General features: G+C 36.1%; 1 protein-coding gene across 6 annotated transcripts in view; it reads left to right on the plus strand.

The window, feature by feature from the left end:
* The window catches only part of Bru3 (bruno 3), a 559,287-nt gene that overhangs the window by 504,565 nt on the left and 33,553 nt on the right, over positions 1–21,169 (plus strand). For all 6 annotated transcript variants that reach the window (XM_049840303.2, XM_049840304.2, XM_049840305.2 and 3 more), the window contains one exon: positions 15,458–15,537. In XM_049840303.2, coding sequence (XP_049696260.1) covers positions 15,458–15,537 — 80 coding nt within the window. The remainder of the gene's footprint in view (positions 1–15,457; positions 15,538–21,169) is intronic.

Genomic DNA, 21,169 nt, shown 5'->3' on the forward strand with positions numbered 1-21,169 from the left:
AAACAATAGGGAACTCTCGGAAATTATAAGCACATATCGAATAAAAACTTGTCATTCGGGTATATGTCTCCGACACCACAAAACTGTGGAGGTTAAGACCTGACCTGACGATGGAGACGACAGTGAGACGAGGGAACTCCTCAACGGTATCTATTTACTACCTCGTGTTTGAGCTTATTTTATTCGTCTTGATAAGATTTTTTCATTGCCATTACGTATATTAATTGCATGACGCTACTCGAACTTAGGACTGATTGTGGTAGATAGAGACTGAAAAGCAAGAGAAACAGCAATTACCTTTAAACGTCTATTTCTGTTTTTTTTTATCCTGTTAACAGTGAAACCACTAACTATCTGAATGTTATTTAAGAAAAGAGGTTGTTAGGTTTGTGGCTGCTTAAAATGGCTCGCTAACAATGGCTGGCTAACATTATAACCGGTTTTTCTCGGGGCCTCTGGGACCGATTTCAAAAATATTTGGATTCCGTCTTGACAGTGAAGTTAAGAACCTATTTTAACCATTCCCACTACTGGGCAAGTGGCTTGGGCTTTATAAAGTGACTGTTCAAGTTTAACATTTGAACCGGTTTTTCTCGGGACCTCTGGGACCGATTTCCAAAATATTTGGATTTCGTGTTAACAGTGCAGTAAAGAACCTATTTTAACCATTCCCACTACTGGGCAAATGGCTTGGGCTTTATAAAGTGACTGTTCAAGTTTGACATTAAAACCGGTTTTTCTCGGGAGCTCTGGGACCGATTTCCAAAATATTTGGATTTTGTGTTAACAGTGCAGTAAAGAACCTATTTCGACCACTTTCACTACTGGGCAAATGGCTCAGGCTTTGTTAAGTGACTATCTATGGAGAACATTTGAACCGGTTTTTCTCGGGACCTTTGGGACCGATTTCAAAAATATTTGGATTTCGTGTTCAGAGTGCACTATGGAACCAGCTGGAACTACTCCCACTGCTGGGCAAACTTTGAGCCCACACCCTGGCATTGTCCTTTAGTTCACTAGGATAATATTTGAATCACTGTTTAATGTAGTCTGGAGAAAACTGGGTGCTGTAAGGGCCTTTTAAGTTTTAAAACAAATTATATAATGAATCTTATTCTGTAAGATGAATTACAAGTTATTCTTAGACGAAGTTGATAGTACACTGTAGGCGGTTTGACCTTGACTAAATATCACTGAACTTAACCCTTTGCTATTCTTGGACAAAAATACGAAACATTTATCTAATTAAAATCAAATGATTCACTAAACCCTTTGCTATGAAGCTTGCACTATTTTGATGCGACAATGAAGTTTCTATTCCACCTTGCATGTCAAGTTATGAACATCTTTGGCTTTCGTCTGACAACCAGTCTTACCAGGTAGTACCTACTTACCCAGGTAAGTGAGTTGTTAAGGTCAGACAGGCAGTCACTCCATGTAAACAACTGCACTCAACTACATCCAACAAAACTGGCGACTCTAGCATACATGGGAAGAGGCTACACAGATGAGGGAAGTTTCACTCCCATATTATCCTTCACGCTCAAACCTAACACCAATCTAAAACACTTCCTTCGTAAACCAGCAATGCTTACCAAACAACAGCATATATTCGTACGATTTAAACAGGGCTAGCACACACGCGCGATTGCTTGCCGCCCATTATTTTTACGGTCGCCGACCACCACTCATCGCGATCTGCTGTGTGAACGCGGCTTTATGCGGCTTTCGTAGATTAATCTTGGCGTCTCGCTATAAATGTGGATTATGGTGGAAAGGCATGTTAATCTTTTTCGGCTTTTTTAATGGGAAATTGTTATTTTATTTGGGTTATGTTTTGTAGAATATTTGGTTTTCAATGTGGTCAATTTGAGGGTGTCAAAAATTAAGATTTACCTTACCAAAACGTTTGTAGAAATTTTCATGGGTAATTTATTATATCCGAATGCTTAAAAAAAATATATTTCAATGACAGCTTATCTTCCTACCTATTTATATTTAGCCTAAAGAAAATGAGCAATGTTTATTTACCTTTCCACGTACAGTAGAGAAGCATGTCAGTCAGTTAGTTTAACAATTGTTATTATCTGAAAAATATCCCTCGCATACCTATAAGAAATACGTAGTCAAATTGAGTACTTCCTATTTCTTAAAAATCTGTTAAAACAAATACATAAGTGCATACTACACTATAGTTTCCAAGTGATTTGTTATGGAAAGTAACTTAGTTTTTAAAGGTATTCATTACTTTAAACGTTGATATAAGTTTCTGAGAAATGAATAGAAATGTAAATATTTAATGGCTTGGAACATTAGTGCACATTCATACATACATACATGACGTGCTTGCAATGTAGATTATGACCACAAGCGTAAGAAACTTGTGCACATTTCAGGGCTACATTCGTATAAAGAAACAAGCCACAGCTTAGACAAAATTATGCATTTAATAATTACAGCGGAAAATATACAAAATGATCATCATATTAACACATATTTAACCCCAAAACAGCCCACAATTAACAAAAAAATACAACCAGCCATCGCCCCATTTCCCCAAAGTCCAATAACAGCCTCAATAAATGTAACGCCAAAATAAAAATTAAGAAAAATGTTCGACAATAACAGACGCGTAACTTCGTAACGGCTGTACGTATTTGCATATTATTGGAGCAATTAATAACCTCTGGGCTTCGGCGGATTATACAGAATTAAAGATGGACGCCTGTATCTGCGGTTTCAATTGAATTTCGGGTATGTGAAATTAGTTTGCAGTTGAAAGATGTGGATTGGTCGAGGTTTATTAAAAAGTTTAGATAAAAATATCTACATAATTAGATACGATGAGCTGTTATTATCTTTTATGTAAGAGAAAATAAATTGAAAAAATAGTGTGCGAAAAACAAAAGACAATTCACACTAATTGAATGACATAAACATGGAATTGGATTTCTCACTTAAGAATAAATGGATGGAAAATAATTATGCAAAACGTAATAACATTGGAAAAAGTATTCTCAAATACAAATTTTATTATTCGTACACATTTATGTGAAATTATTACTTTATTGCAACACAGACTACTAAATAAATATTAAAATCTGTTTCGGTTTACTTATAAAACTAGACGGCCACAACTTTAAACATAATATTAACATTTAAACATTACAGCAATATTTAAATCTGTAACGAGGCACAAATAAATTACTTGCTATTAATTTTACTATAAATCTTCTGAACATATTGTTATTTAAATTAAGTGTCTGAACTTTAAATATATATTTAAAGTTCGTGTCGATAGTAATTTGGGTGCGAGCCCTTTAGGGGTTTTGCATTGTTTTAATTCTGTTATCAAAATTTAAGGCAGCCGATTGTAAACGGTGAGAGGCAAAAAAATCGTTGTATTGCGTGCGACGAGCCGGCCTTTGTCTGTGGTGCAAGTGGATAAATATAGACTGTTTCGCTACTTCCATGTACTATTTTACAAATTTCTATAAAACAGTAAACAAATAAATTAATCACAAAACAGTAAATAGGTAAGTTAATAAATTTACTTATAATTGCATTTTATGTAACAATTAATTGCTTAAAATGTGCATTCAAGACGATTCCTAAAACTTGTCTATATTTTATTTTATCTATAATATGTTATGGTCCCAAAATATAAACCAGGTGACACGGTTACAAAACTATAAAATATCATATTAATTGAAATATAATTCCCAACTCGATCCGCTAATTCTTCTACCTTACGGCCCACAATTAATAACTGGCAGTATTTATCGCGAGCTATTAAGAGCAGGCAATCCGCTATCACCGTCCAACACTATCTAAATGATGCTCCACTTTGCAATGGAACTTTCAATCTATTACCTACACTAATTAATTACTAGAGCTAAAGAAAAACTATTTCACTAAATATACTTACTTTTGCTCTGCGAGTGAAAGTCTACAGGTAATATAGAGAAGTCTTTTCTAGGCAGAAATAACTTGTCTATAGCAAGATTTGGAATGCTTCTTCAACAAATGGTGTGTTTTTTCACTCATATAATAACTGTTTTGTTTTTGTGTAAAACAGTTTAATTACGTACAATCTAGACTAATTATTTACTAGTGCCAAAGAAAAACTATTTGACTAAATATACTTAGTTTTTCCTCAGTTCGGCAGCGGGCTATGGTCGTATATTTTAGCTCGGTTGCAAAAGTTCGTGAGAGTAACTTCGCTAGTTGTATTAGCTAAATACGGTGCACTTTGTAACGTAAAAGTAACCTAGTTCTGTTAGTTGGGTCTTGCAACTAGTGCCCCGAAATTACCACTGGATATGTTTTTTTTTCGATCAGATCTGCTTTACTTTGTAAGCTGTAAATGTTGATTGGGAAATCGCTTTCTGATTTCCTTATACGGTTTAACGATAACCGTAGATATTACTACAAATATAAGAAAAACGCTATAAAGAAAAAACCTAGATAGTTCAGTTTTTATTTAATTTATACCTGCAACACACATAAACCTGAAAGTTTCTTATTATTATTTCTTAAAGTTTTTATACGCTCATGAAACCTACAGTTGTTATAGTGAAGTTACACTATACGTCATACTTCAATATTATAGGACCTCTATTCCTTATATTATAGAAAATAATAATACCAAAGATTTGCCTCTCAAATATACAACTTACCATAACAACAATCACCCCACCAAAACCAATTAAAGCAACCACCATACAAACTCTCCGAAATTCCCAATCCCCAAACTTTTTTCCCATCAATAATAATCAATAACAGGCCAGTTTCCCCACAATAGGCGTTAATAAGGGTCTGCACTGACCTATTTTGTGGCTAAGTTCGCGCTAAGAAGGCCTGCCGGAGCAGATAAGACGTGGCCGGTTCTACGGTTAATTGTGCGGAATAGATACCGGCCTGTCGCCGGTTGAGCCACGGTTTATATCGATTTTTCTGTATTTCTCGGGTTTTTTTTTCTATGCTAATCTTTTAGTTGTTGAATGGGAAAAGTTGCTTTATTTTTTTGTTGGGAATAAAGGTTTTGTGAATTTTTCGATTTTATTTTAGGAGATAAATTGAAGTATTCTAGGTACTCCAGTAACTATCGAATACGCGTTATTTTTTATACATCAAGCTTTTGTTTACCAATAACACGAACTATAATACCTAAGTCGGGTCGTTCCATTTTAGAAACTCCTAAGTCCTTTATTGAGTCGGTAACCTACACCCACACTTTTATGAAACCGAAATACTGTACGACCATCGAATTATCGGAACATATAAAAAGAAAAGGGCATTCAGCAGACTAGTCACACGCAGAGGTGTTCAACGTTTGCACACAAAGCCACATCCGATATCGATAAAACCCCACTCGTATTATCATAAAAACACTCAATATTAAAAAGCAAACGATTCGCTATAACTCTGTCCATCGGTACGCACCATTCACACGATATTCGTATTCAGTAGGCGCGCCGTAAGTCGGCGCTATATCTTTTGACTGCCTCCGTAAGGGCTGGCGTGCGCCAGTGAGCTTGCAAAGTAGTTATAAACTGCTAGTAAAGGCAGCACGGGCCGCTCGACGCGAACACACTTACAGTATACGTGTGGCGCGCCCTTTATCTTTTTATGCCTCGTTTAATATTGCGGCTCGACGCGATTAAGGTTATTGGATCGATTTTCGGGGCGTTTCTTGTTTGTTTATTTCGTATTAAGTGCTTTTATGTCTTTTACGATTTCTAAGGTACGCAGTTTTGATGCTTCGTTGGTCCTGGGACTAAATATCCGGCCCCTGAGACCACGCATTGGAGAAACGCAACCTGCTCTGATTTCATAATAATTTAAAACTTTGTAGTTATATTTTATAAACGAATAATATGAGACTTATTTCAGCAATATTTACTATAAGTAATTTATTTTCAATTATAACTTTAAATCTTATTTAATGCAAACCAAAAATATTACAAAACTTAACACAACCCAAACTTTAATTAATTCATGTATAAGTGCTTGATCTTAATTAGTGTACTATTTATTGCTTAACTTATTATCAAGTTGAAACCATTAATTAATTATTTAAAGGTACTTAGACAACTTGTGTGGTACTAAAACTTCTATATGAGTACTTCTAAAAGCTTCTAATCCATTTTAAAGAGTTCATTGAATATTTAGACGATATTAAATAGTTAAAGTTTTAGAAATATTAAAACAACAATTTAATAACATATATTTTTTTTGACACAATTTTTTAATATTTAAATCTAACATAGACTTATTCATCGACAGAATAGGCATTTCTTAGCTAATCAGGTTATCTTATAATCTGCAGAATTAATAAATTGAATTTTCATTCCTTTGAACTGACTTGGCACAAACCGCTTCTAGTCACTAGACACATCTAGTCGTACTTATAAAAAAATACAACTAAGTATTTCGTCATCCCTGCTAGAAACAAAACACATACCACATTCAACCAAAAACAAAGTAAGTAAACAGTAAACAATAAACATTGCAAGTTGCACTAAACGGTGCCTTTTCTCCAAGATTACCATACAAATAAAGTAGGATTACGGACCGATCAAGACATTAGCCTGATAGCGTGGCGCCACTCGCCGCGATCGCGTGCTTACTATCGAAGTGACGCCTCTATCTGAAACGAAGTAAAAACCTGTGGACGCGCGATTTTTATCGGACTTTAATTAAATTAAAAATTGGATGGCCGTAAAAAGTTTGTGCGTGAATGTTCGAATGTTTTGATAGCTATCTATTTTTTTTTTAAGTTAGCTAAGTCAGTTAATTTTTGGAGTTAATTTAGTTTCAAAACCAAAAGAGTGTTACATATTCAGGTACTTTGTACTTTTTCAAGTAAATTGGTAATCATTTTAGAGCTGTCTCGTGCACTTTAATAATTTAAGTGTTTATTACTTAAAAAGTTTCGTTATCAAAGTTATAATCTTTATGAAAATTTTGTCGATCGAAACTTCGAAAACATCTGTATTGTAACCAGCAACGGCTCAATTTCTAATCATTCAAAACTAATGTAATTGGATACTAACTCAATACATCAAAGTTAATATAATTATTAACTTTAGTTGCGAAGTGTAACACAATTTTGTAACATAGTTCAATACAATCAATAAACTATTTAATATTGATAGCAAATTAAAATCTATTTTGAATACAAAATGTATACAATTTTAGTTATGTAATTTAATATAAAACGCTCTAGCGCAACGGGAAATTATGTAACAAAGTAATTTAATTGATTTTAATAGAAATTTTGTGGTCTGACAACTTTGTGGCCATACTGTGTTTTGATCACTTTGAAACTACATTGATTGAAACAGATTTTTTTAATTAATTCATTTCACTCATTTTACATTATTATAATTTGACTTCGTAATAGTATAATGTAAATTTTTGAAATCATTTTTCGTTTCAAATTATTTCACAAGTCTCTGAAATTGTTCAACAAACCAAATAAGAATGCTTACGTCCGTGATCCCGAAAACTGTACGAACGAAAACAAAAGGTTTCTCTAGAGACGAGCTCAAAAACCTTAACCGTAAAAATGTCGATAAGTTACGGTATTACCCGCACGCATGTAAACCGTCCCCCGATGGTTCAAATTGTCTTGGTGGTGTCTGTACCTGAAATGCAAATATACGGTTTGAATTCCATGCCCTATGAAATTTCTTCAAAGTCGTGATGCTCAAATGTGTTGTGCACACCACTTGTTTTTAGGAAAGAAAAAGATCGTACCAAAAACAAAGCTGCATTTTATGGTATTTTGACATTTGCGCTTCTGACGCTATTTATGAGGAGATCGCCATAATTCGCTATGTGTAGTACAGCTGTTTACGTTTTGTAACAAATCTTCTGAAACTTTCAACCAAGCAATGTTAATTATATGTGTAACGATTGTAAAAATGAAGTACGGCGATCTTTGTCTCCTATCGCAATTAAGACCTTAGTCTTGGGCTAAAATCGCCAATGTTCATGCTTTTTCGCGACAGTAATGACACACATGTAAATCACTCATCTGCAACAGTTTACGATAACCAACCATAAGTACCGTTTCACCATTTTAACACGCAAACTCACCCCGAGACCGTACAAAACGACTCGAACAAGGCATTGTCGAAGACTTTGCGATGGGCCCGTTGTTCTAATGTAACTTGATTGTAAAACAAAAGACGCCTCGCTAAACTCCCTAATAAACTTTGGCAGCGACAGTCTTTTGTCTGGAAGAAGCCGATTCGTATTCACTTTAAAAACCGTTTGAGAAAGACGTTTTGTTCGTAGCCGTATGTTTGAAGTGAAATATTAGAAAAACGATTAGGTATTTTTCTAATACTTTCAGATATTAAAAATGAGAAATTCTCTCTCAGTATGATCGGCTTTTAAGCTATAACTACTCAAGCAATTTAAATGTTTGCTACGCACCTTGAGAAAGAATATTATGCTAGTTTTTTATCCGAGTGCAGATAGAATTTTATATATTTTTTAATTTGATTGTACGCAGTCTTTCTTTGTGCTTAGACTATAACGAAATGAAAACATGAACAAATACAAAGACGAAGAAAACCTAAACAAAGTTGCAGCACAGCACTAAAATCACTAAACTTTAGCTAAGATTGTACATAAAACCGCCGCGAGCGCAGTAGTAGCGGCCGAGAAAACAAACGAGCACAAAGCAGGGTTAACCCGTAGGCTGCAGCGGGCCGCAACAAATCCCACGGGAGCAGATTTTAATTAACTATCGCCTTACGTCTTACAGGTGTAACAAGCGAAAGAAATAACCCTCTCCGCGCTCTGAAACACGAGACCCATTTTGAGGTACTAAAAGACGGCTAATTGAAAAGCTAATATTCACGGTATAACATTAATTATCCTCTGGAGGGTTGCTGCGTAATCTCCAACGAGAAATCCTTATTATTTTAAGTGATACGCCGGCGCGGAGGCCATGTTAAATATTAAACGAAACTGCGCGATGCCTTTTAATAATAAGTGTAGTTTAGCTCGTCATGTGTTTTGGGAATAAAACACTGGCAACTGCTAATGTGCCTTCTTATCGAAGATATTGAGCATCTTCGTGGCATTATTAATGAGTATTAATCAAATGCGTAAGTAAAATTAAGCGCATGAGCAAAGTTACGTCTTTACAGAAGATACTGTGTTCTATACTCATGTGTTATATGAGTTATATAAAGTTCAGGTTTAAATAAATGTTATAAACACTTGTCAAAAACAATTCACAAGAAGTAACCGACAAAATAAACTACAAAAACGTCTGTCATAATAATCATTACTAATGCTTTTCATTCAATGCCTTCGGGAAATCGTCTGATGTTTATTGCAGTGACTATTATTTCTCTGCCCAAGTGGAGGAAAAAGTGGGGGGATCTTAAACGGCTTGTAGTTCATAAGACATGGAATAAAGCTCATTCAATCGTTTATAAATTCATGGTTCAATTCACATAGTTCTGCGGTCCTATTTCTGTGATATAGCTTGTCGATCTCAAATATGGCCACTGAGCATTAGGGCCGTGTAATTCGTGTTTTGATATCATTTAAGTTTTTATATTAGGAGCTTATAAATTCACAATTGTTAATTTAGTATCCATTTAAATAATAATAGTGTAGCCATGTCATCACTTAGGTATCACTTTTCAAAAGACTTATTTTACATTTAACTTCTCTAAAAGTAAATAGCTTTAATCCACTAGACTAGAAGGCTATCATCGAAGTGTATGTAATATTCACACGAAATAAATTCCCAATTTACAAACTGACTGAATTCGTACCAGATTTTAATTAAAAATCTTTCAGCACTCACGCCACAGAAACAGGCTGATACAGAAAATAATTCACGATTTCATATAAATACGATTTCTCCGAATAAAAAATTGCTTACGCAATCCAATAACAGCAATCTCAACCGTACAAAAATCAATATTCAATTTGATTGCATAAAACATTTTTCGGTACCTAATCGAAGGCTCACAAAAATTTTCCCCACAACTATGTGATGTTTTCATTCGGAATGTCAAAAATTTCAACGATATTTCAAAGGCGGGAACAAATTGTGGCGATAAGAACGTCACAAAAGTTAGGGTGTGTTTCACTGGAGTTGTTATCAGTTGCGGGCACTCGGGGCACTCCGGGCGACGGGTCAACGGCGCACGTCGCGATCACTAAATCGAATGAAAAATTGCACCAACTTCATTGAACCGTTGTTTTGAAGCGAATGCCAACGTGAACCTTCGGTGAACTCAATGTAAAGCCACATTGGAAAAAAGTCGTAGAAGCTAAAAGTGTGCATGCGGCTAGGTATTGCTCGTCGAAACATCAGACCCTTGGGACATACGTAAAAATACACGAACCCCTTTTTAGGTCGGCACCGCCTACTTCCAATATCCGCGTAATATTTTAGACGTGTAGGTATTTTTGGGTACGAAGAAACAAGAACAGTGCGCCGTATTCGATGTCATTTATGAAAAAGAACAAAGTGAAAATCAGTATGATTGTCATGTATAATGGAATGAGGAATGTGGCTTATTTACTGACACAACCAGTTTCAAGAATAAGAAATCTGTTACAGTAACTTGCAGTTCCAAGTTTAGTACTCATAAAACAATAATACTCCGTGTATTAACAACAACTAAACTCATTAAACAATTTAAACAAAATCTCTAGCGACCTCTCAACTCACACTTTCACGCTACATAACACAAAATTACAGCCAGCACTCGCGCTAATGTGGTTATAATAGATCGAACGTTGTTTACCCAGCATTCTCCATTGTTCTTCACTATTCCCCGGTATTCTCCGCTGGCAACGGGAGCGGTGAACTTCATGCGGACAACTTTTAAATGAAAGATTCGAAGTGCGCCCTGTAATATTGAATTCTCAACCACGTACACCGCGATGGGTTTTAGATGTAGTTATGTGTGATTAATATTACATATTATAGCAGCGAAGATATTGAAGACATCTGTATTTTATTTTTAGAATTGTAGAGCAATGTTAGGTAGTTCTTTCACAGTACCTATTTATTTACTAGAATATTGTATGGTGAATAAAGTTGGTTTCTGCATTAGAATTTTTTATTGTTATGATCCACTAAACTTTTCTTTACAAAGACAGAAGTAACAATCAATTTTTATACCACAAACGGTTTTTTTATTTTCATGTTTTTCTTCGCACATTAAAAAAAACTGAAACCACACCACTTCCCAGCTATGTATAAGTAAGAGAACTTTCCTGGATGTAACCAATATTTACGTTCACATAATTTCCACAAATACACCAGGAAACTATATAGCAGACCCACAAAATTGTGGCTAAGTACTCATAAAATAAGGCATAATCCAGTTTACACGAACGTTAACAGGCTGTAAGCATTACTTTCATTGCGAACGCGCGCAAAAAAAGTAAAGTTAGTTACTTCGCGCCATAGACGTAATATTTAGTATATTACATCTATGCTTCGCGCCTTTTCTGATGACGTCATCAAGTTAGGGTTGTCACAGACAGTTCTATTCTTCGCGTTGACGTGTAATCATTAATGGGTAAGGTGGAAATGGGTCACTCTAGTGGGCTAGGCTAACAATAAGTCACTTAGCGAGACAATCTCGGACCTATCGCGCCTGTGACTGACTTGGACGTTCTTGAATATTGAAACGTTTCTTATTTAGCTTGCTTTTGTTGCCTACTGTGTTGTTGGTATTTAGGTATCAATTAAATCCCTAAATAAATAGGTCCCTAAATAAATGCAGAATAATGTTTGTCAAAGTAACCTGCGTGTCCGTTCAATATGAAACCATGTTCCACCTAAATATATTCAATATTATTGACACGGTCCCAAACATGTGTATTACCTTGAAAACTTTCACATACATACATGATATCACAACATATTAGTAGAACATTTCAGTGACTCACATAACATTACTGTCAATAGACAACACAGGTAAATAAACTCATACCTGTATCGATATTGATTATGAACTTCGATACACAACAGTAACTTATGTACTAGGTCTAGAAACTTCGGTATCTTCACATGTTTCATGTGTTATTCCAATAAGAGAATTTATTATACGTATATATATATACGTATTTACTTTTACATTAGATCTCTGTGTTTTTTGTAGTTTCTAATTATGAAAATAGCAAAAACATAATTTAATAATGTATGTTTTTAAAAACATGTTCCTTCAAAGAATAAAAATATATTCAGTAAGCTGCTTCTGTGCTCCAGAGTTCCATAAAAACAAAGATTACGTCGACACATTGTATAAAATATTTGTTCGCATCTCTTCCGTATAAATACAAAGCTTTTTTCTCAGCATGAGGTGCATTCACATGTAGGAAATGGCCCACTATGACGGTACAACCGATGAGCTAGCAAAGCTAATTTATTGCTATGTTTACACCCGGGCGCAACTTTCCCGCCGACACACGTGGCAAAACTTATACTCAATAAATATTAACTTTATGGGGATCATTCATTCCACTTATGTTGGCACACCAAATATTTCGACAACCTCCTCTCAAGTAATACTTGAGGAATAAAGACATGTTTTGACAACATTATTTTTCAAATCATAATAAAAAAATAACTTAACGAAAAACACACAGAGGACGCACAAAGATGTTCTTTTGAAGAGCCCACATGTCGACGTGTGCGACGCTCCTGTTTACATTACATGACGTCTGTCAAATGTATGAAAGGTGCGTCTTCACACAAAAAATGTCGTCGTCAAAGAACCTTTGACAAATTATCCTGTTAAGTTGTCGAGTAAAAAATATTCCGCGAACGAACGCTCCCACTCTTATTGAGTCGCTGGAATTGCTACTTTTTGAATTGTCAGTTCGACAAGAAATAAAGACGTATCGCAAAATCAAGTAGCCGAGTGTACCGCTACACTTTACATTATCGTCAGATTTTAAGTGTCGCCATATCCGACGTCGAGTGCCAAAGTTTTTAGCGTGTAATGCTTCCGATACATAAAACCATCCAATAATATTTGTGTTCGACGGCGACGTGAAAACATTTTGCTCCGAGGCGCCCCCTATCGGTCGGCTATAAAGGCCTTTCGCGCGATAAAAACTGATCTGTGAGTTTGTCCGCCAACAACAGGAAAACAGATCTTTGGCGAGCCGCCAGGTTACCTGGTGCCGCCTCGCGTCGCGCCACGCACCCCCTGCGTGCGCTATCTGCACACCAGTCGAGTCTGCACTCGCGATAAAGGGTTAACAAATTGCATCCAACTTCCAAGCACACGTCGCCGAATGTGGAAGCAGTAAATAGTTCCATGTTTGCCGGCGAAGTTTTGACTTCTTTCTCACTCGCCAACTGACGTTCTCATAATGGCTTTTCCGGAGGTAGGAGCGGGCGTTTCATTGTAACGCGCGGGAGTCGGCCGCCCGCGGCGCCACCTCGCCGCGCGGTCCGTCGGAGTCGCTCCTCAATTTGCTCCACCAATTGTCGCCATTTAAATTGTGTTCCTCGTACAATCCACGTTATTATTCTTTTATGCGAGTCCCGCGTCGATCGCGACGTACAAATTGTTTTTTTCTGTCGTCTATATCGGCGCTTATTCTGCGTTGTCTCTATTTTTGCAGGAGGCGGGGATGTAAACATGGTGAGGGGCTTAAAAGTGCGTCCTAATTTATTTGAGGCGCCTTTTCGGAAAACGTTTCAGCTATGGTCCTTTATCCAGTTGAACAAAGGATAATACGAATAAAAGCCAGTCGAGCATAATCGTACTTTTCTCGTGGAGAGCTCTGCGAAAGATAAAATAGTCACCACAATTTTCCCGGTACAGTTTTTACCTTCGGTGGCGCGGTTTTTTTGCGGGATTCAAAGCTGATTCAATAAGAAGTTACGAGCGTACTTAGCGAGTATAACACTCGTGTGTACAGTTTTTATGTTTCAACTGGAGAGAGGAATGTATAATATTCGTTTTGATGTAACAAAGGGGGCGAGTTTGTTGATTGTTTATATTCGATTATCTCCAAACCAGTGGACCAATTTCGACGGTGCTTTTGTGAGCTCGCTTCTTAAAACATCTCAGATGATAATAACGGAGCTATCTGCATAATCAATGTGGGACTCGGCGCGATGTCTTACCTACCAGTTTCGTTGAATAAACAAATTGTGTATTCCGAGGCGTCCGACAGTTTGCTATTTAAAACGTTCAACTTGGAATTGGTCAAGTTTATGGGAGCATTATAATGATTTATTTGGGATATTACTGGGGAGAGAATGGCACCTGCCACTCTCAATATATCTGAGAGATCAACCCGTAACCGCGTAACTGATTTAGTTGGTGAAGCAAGTTGGCGGGTCGGGGTGGTGGTAACCTCATAAAGGTCTCCATCAGTCGTCATTAGGCCGACATGACGCTGATAGGCGCCGCTCGCGACCCGCCGCAGTGATCGATGTACGTCGAACAGACTCCTCGTCGATATTTTAACATCTACACAGATTAATCCAAAAATATATACTAATGTATTGTTTTCGCCTTCAGGTAACAATGATTGATTCTTCACGTAATAGGCACGGTCTATATTTTGTCTGACGAAAATAAATTAGGTACTTTCAATAAATAGAAATAAATACTATTTCAAGGCAGACAAAAGTAATTATGTATTGAATTTATAGTATTTGTTTGTTACAAACTCTGACCTATATTGTATGGTTCAGTTCCTTCATATTTTAGAATGAATATTTAAATGAACCTTACTTTTACATTTCTTCAAAATTTCCCTCAAAACATCACCATTCGTCACAAAATCGATAGGTACCCAAAATAATCGATACCTCCCAAAAAAATATTCTGGTGGCACACAATGGTTATTTGATTACACACCTCCGCGATTACCCCCGGCCCGTCCCTTGTACCTGAGGGGCGCAAGATTGATACGACCACGGCCAAAGCCTCTGACAGCTTGTTATTGAAAAATTGAGCGATAATCCCGGTGCGACCAGGCCTTGTTTAAGATTTCCTTTTTCCCGCAACACATTTTTAATAATTTCCATCGCATTATTTCGGTAATCTTTGTTTGTGGAAAGTGATTGGATCTGTGTGATGGTCTGCTCTTTGCTCCTTTGGGCGAGGATTACGTTGATTGAAGGACCAATTTCTAAACCTGTTTTTGTGAAATGTTGCTATATTTTTTTTTTACCAAAATCTTTTTAGTTGCTTAATTAATTTCAAAATGTTCTATTGGTTACACTCTATGTCGCTGTAACTCATAAAGTGTAAACAGCTGAACTGAAATAAACAACTGAGTACATTGGTGTGGATTACCTATAGGAACTTTTTCAAGAATTTTTTAAACTTTTATTTTAAGAACAAGATTGTCTATAATTATCTCCGTACACTATTAGCCTTAATCAACAACCTTCATCTCCATAATAACTTTCGATGTATTGTTGCAGGGTGCGCGTTCGTAAAGTTCAGCTCGCACCAAGAGGCGCAAGCAGCGATCACGAGCCTGCACGGAAGTCAAACTATGCCGGTAAGCACGCAACCGCATGTCGCGCGACAAGACACGAGAAATCGCGGTGTCGCATGACAAGATACGAGAGACCGCGGTCTCACACCTAATTATTTATAGACTAAGTACAAGACCAAACGCTGGTTGTAAGTCCCGTACATAAGGAACTGAATTTTATTTACGTTTAGTGTAAAGATTGGGGCTGGTTTTTATGTGTTTGGTATTTATATGTTGGATGTCAAAATTATTTTAGACGCTCGTTAAGGGCGTTCTTTTTTAAAAAATCCTCTATATTCGCTTTATTAGTATCACTATTAAGTGTTTGACAAATACTTGAATTTATTCTACTCCATATATGTAGCTTACATTTTCAAAACGAAAGCATATACGTATTTCTAAATAAATAAATCGTTCTTGCTTTTCCGTCAACAATTTTGGTCTTTTGGTCCTAAGCGAGTCTCTCCGACTTCCGTCCTCATCTCCAACGTCAAACTATTTACAAACATTTTTCAACGGAAATAACTTATTCGCTTTCAATAAACTACTTTCCGAGGCTCCGTCAGATTTCTACGTCACACTTTTATTTAACTTCCTTCATTTTTCCGCTCCCGTTTCAGGAGCAAATTGGTAGGAACTACATATTTGTTCATTTACAAGGTTAAGGGAGGTTGCGGATCAAATCGGAGATGATTGGTCCTAGTTAACATGATAGGAATTTTCCCTGGTTTACATCCTCTCATCATCAGCCTGTTTTTTATTGTCACACTGCTAGACACAGGCTTGCTCTCACACAGAGGAGGATTGAGAGTTAATCACCACCCCTGATCAATGCGGTTTGGTGATTACAGATTTTAGGTGAGGTCCGCCTCTATCTCGTACTTTTCAAGATGGAATACGATATTTTTGTACACTATTATTAAGTCTATAATACCGACTTCATAGGTACCCATTATTTTGTCGATTCATGACGTATAAACGGTCTCCCGCTGCCGCTCTCACTTAAGACACGTAACACGTCGACAAAGCATTGAGTTATTCGCCTACGTACGTACGCTGATAGAATAGTTAGTGAACTAACGCAAACAGAGTGAGCCCTGGCTTCACGCAACCCTACTGCTACTATAAAGATGGAGCTGATTTCACATTGACGAGCCATTCCAATGGGCCTTGATGGACGTAGTTTGAATTATATTCTTTCAGAAGAAGAAAATAAGCGAGAATTTTTGAAATATTTTTTCAGAAAATAATTTTACGTACAAGTTTGATTTCGATAATGCCAAAAATATTTATGTACCTTCTTGAAATAGTAGCGATTTGTAAGTCACCAAAAACTAAACTAATTGTAACTTAATATCCTTTTAATTCAACGTTAGCGACATCACAATAAAACGTGGGTGGTATTAAAGAGTTTATATTTAGTCCTAAGAAAGGGTTTTGACCTTTTCATACCTTCATATAATTGTAAAAAGATGTCTCTGAGATGAAATTGATTTAGTCGCGCAAAGGTCGTGTAGTTGATACGTAGGTCAAGAGTGTTGTAATACGAAGGGTTATTGGTGTTTTTGAAACTTAAGAATAGATCTAGACTTTACAAAGGAGTAAAGTAAATAAATAAATAAATAGACAGCATATTGTCAAAATATCATATGGTCAGACAAGCATACGATCATATGGACAATTTAATTTCGCTTACTTTTTATTATTTGACATCTCGGTCTGAAAGGGTAGAAACTAAATCATCTTAGAATCTATAGGCAATTGTCAATTACTCATTACTGTTTTTATCTATACAATGTGTATGTCTTCCAAACATTCTACAAGCTTTAATTTATAACCGAAATACTCACCCAATTTATGAGCTCCAATTTTAAAACTTCAAATTCACGTAGCAATCCGACAATACAAAACGAAGTACACAACAAAACACATACAAGTACAGCATTTGTAAATAGGTTGTGAAGTTCGGTTTTCGGCAAAAAGTAGTAAAATTGACTGTCCGAACCAGCAGTTTAACTTTTTAATTAGTGGCCGTGGACGCCCGGGGCCTACGAGCGAGAATAAAACATCGATACGCATTAATTCGAATAATCGACTCGTTTTGCTAATCTTTAAGTTAATGTCCTTAATTGATGTTCCGCAGTTCAATTGCTTTGATGCTAATTTGCTTAAGGACTAGTCTAAAGTTTTCTTGTGGAAGTAAGAAAGAGACTCTTGATTATTCTACACTAGTTGAAGTATAATTCTACACTAGGAAATGGTAACCATTTCACTTATAATACAGTACAGCTACATTCTATAAATTTCATTAGAGTATGACCCATAAAAAGCTGTAGTCTACGGCTCATAATCCTACTACACGTGTTTCAGTAAATTGTAATTAGGAGCCTTACAACTTACCCCCGCTTACCCTCGACAGGAATCCACTTATATTAATTGTTACGAAAGGTAACTTGGGGTAAAAGCGTCCCAATAAATGAAAGAAGCCGTCCTACGCTTATTACACGGCCAAAATGTACCGCCCATTATCTGGCTCCGACTTTATTCGCTGACCATTGAATAGCAGTAAATTTAATTGGAACATTGATCACAAAATAAATCGCCAGTGTATAATAAACATATCAATTTTCAATCAATTCGTAATCAGTCACAATTTGGTTGCGAATGTATTTTGTTACATTGAAACAGTGCACTTTGATTAATAGGAATCTGATATACATTCATCATCGCTGTGCGTGACGTCATCCACTTGTGGACGGTTATGCATCTGTCGTTACGTTGAATTAGTTACACGTCTAGATTAATTGATCCTTAACACTTATATCAATTACGATAATCGTAAGTAAAATAAATATGTATGTTTACCAAATTAATGACGTGAAAGTTTCCTCTGTATAATCGTGAATATAGTAAAAATGGTGTCCTGTAATCAAGTGCAAACTAGCATTGGAGCGTTGACAAGCCGAACACAGTCAGCTCGAGTGAGGTTTTGTTGGAGTCAGAATAGAAATTCGGCGGGCACTCGGCGAGCCCGATAATTCCTTTTGCCGAGCGACGACACAAAAGCTCGCTCACTCCCGCCCCCCGGATTTGCTCTCAACTCCTCCTAATGACGTTTTTGTCTGGCCCTCTCTACCTCTAGTCTTGTATTCCGTACAAATATTGATTGACTTGTATGGCGTTTCGTTTGAAAACGTATTTCGTTGTACAAATTTCGTAGCCCTTATTTTTAGTTGTTCTATTTAGTTTGTCTATTATTTGACCGTCGTGAAATGTTTGACTGATTCATTTTAAAATTCGTTGCGAAAATAATTTGTTCGATAACTTTGTTTGAGTTTATAATAATTGTTTAATTTAGTGTAGTAATTGAAAGCGTCGAGGCACAGATAAGTTTGTTAGAAGAAACTATGACATCAGCATGTGAAAATGAAAGTTATTTTGTCTGAGACGTTTTATGTAGTTGAAACATTATTAAACTGTTGTCAACATTACGTTTACTAAAAGACCTTTAAGGTAAATTAATTTCTACTCCATCGGGCGAGCCTAATGCCAAATAATCCGGATAAATAAAATACCCCTTCAGCAAAGCCTATTCATCGCAGTAACGTAAAAAAATCATTGAAATCTGTCTGCGGGTAGAGATAATCTTGTCGAAGGTCGCATGCATTATGCCTTTTATCTTTTTGGTCGCAACCTCATTTGTGATACAGGGGTCCTACTTTGACCTTATTTGTTTTGTTGCGTATGTAGATGAAGTAGATAATTTTTATGTTAAAAAGCGAAAAATGTGCTTAGGTAAAGGTGAACGTGGGTAATTTAAACAGTCTTTTTTTAACTTAATTTAATATTAAGTTAGCATATTTTATTAGGAGTGAATGTTATTTAAAGGCACACATTCTTTAATACTGACGAGAGCAAAGATTTCTCTTGGAGATTCTGGAACAATAAATCGATTTTGAACTTTCAAATAGAACTTAAATGTACCTATACGCTTGCATAAAGAATATATGCATATCAAAAACCAGAACTTTCCATAAAAAATCCCACACTCACAAAAGAAGGTTCAAAATAAACAAAACACTGAACTTCGACGGTCAGGTAACATTGTTGTTTTTAATAATTGGCCTCAGCTTTCGGCTTATTAAGAGAAAATTCCAAGTGCTTCAAGCACGCTCCTAGTAGAAGAACCGGCCTTATTATATGAGCACCAGCATAGTAATAATATATTGTCATATTCTTTCGCTTTGAGATTTTCAAGGGCTTCTTACTATAGTGTGGATATTGGATTTGAAATTTACCTGAAGAAGGCTTTGCATTGTAGTTCACTATATTTTATGCTTGAGGATCTTCTTTGACAGTATGTTGAATAAATCTCAAGTTGTTTATCTTACTTTTAATAAAAATATGTTCTCATGAATACATGAAACTCTCTACTCTATTGATATAAGGTTCGCTGTTAGCGAAACTGACTCTTTGTACTTAATGTCATTGTATCATTGTACACAAATTTCGAGATTATCCAATGTGTTTATTATGACGTAAATGCATGTTTTTTAAAACTAAGGATTAAAACCATAACAAATTGACATTCAAGTTGATATGGAAATTAACTTTATCAATGCGTCGACAAAATACTGAAAAGCCCCTGGTTTTGTACATGTTTCTCAAGGTAATCATCATCTTATAGTTCTAACCCCCAGGTATCCCTTCCATATACTTGCATGATGTAATGACGTCACAAGGGCAGACTCAACAGGACATAGCCCTGAGTAATATGGAGATATTACACGGATAATAATGTATACTGTTGCTGCTGTTAACTACTGCGTAACTTTAGAGGCATTTGAATAATGTTGGTAACACTGCAAGCAACTCATGATACCAGCAGAAAACGTTTGTATACCTAATAGATTTATAGAATATGATGTCATCATCTGTCTCAAAAGTTATCGGCATAAAAACTCTTCAAAAAATGAAGTAGCTCATCTTCATTAAGTTACCGAAATTATATAAAAGTAGAATCTTAATTACTTGTACCACAAAAGTACTTACTCATCTAAAGAAAACAAGTGGCCTCACCTTCAATTTTGCACAAAAAATATTAAATTAATTTCTTCGCTACTTGAGTTTTAAGACTTTAATTTCTAGTGAACTAAAAACTTCTCAGCAATTTGACTTTCGAAGTAACAAAATTAATCTCGAAAAACTAAAATAACGTAACATTTAAGTCAACTGGTTAGATAAGTGGCTCCACTATATTTTTCTTGGAGAGTAATATCAAAAGGCACATTAGCCGGTAGCTCCGAACTCGGGGCCCGCGATAACCGCCGGCAGAGGGCGCCACCAACTATTTACTCAGCTTATGGGCGAAGCGGGCGCAAAATTAAGAGATTTTCCCGCCCCAGTACAAACAGTGTGAAACGACCCTTATTAAAAGCATCCCGTGTATTTTAAAATGAAGACGCGACGATGACGCGGTATTTGTTTAGGCATCGACCTTACTATATTAAAAGTGAGTGCGCGCAATATTAATATGCGAGTCAACAGAACCTTAATTATGTTTTTACGTGAACGTTCCAAAGCGTTTGTTTTGATTGTATTAGTACGCGCATTTTGGAAAGTGGAGAGCTTCACATGGTTTCTGTGAACTACGTAA

This window comes from Helicoverpa armigera, chromosome 13 (assembly GCF_030705265.1).
Source record: "Helicoverpa armigera isolate CAAS_96S chromosome 13, ASM3070526v1, whole genome shotgun sequence".
NCBI lineage: Eukaryota > Metazoa > Arthropoda > Insecta > Lepidoptera > Noctuidae > Helicoverpa > Helicoverpa armigera.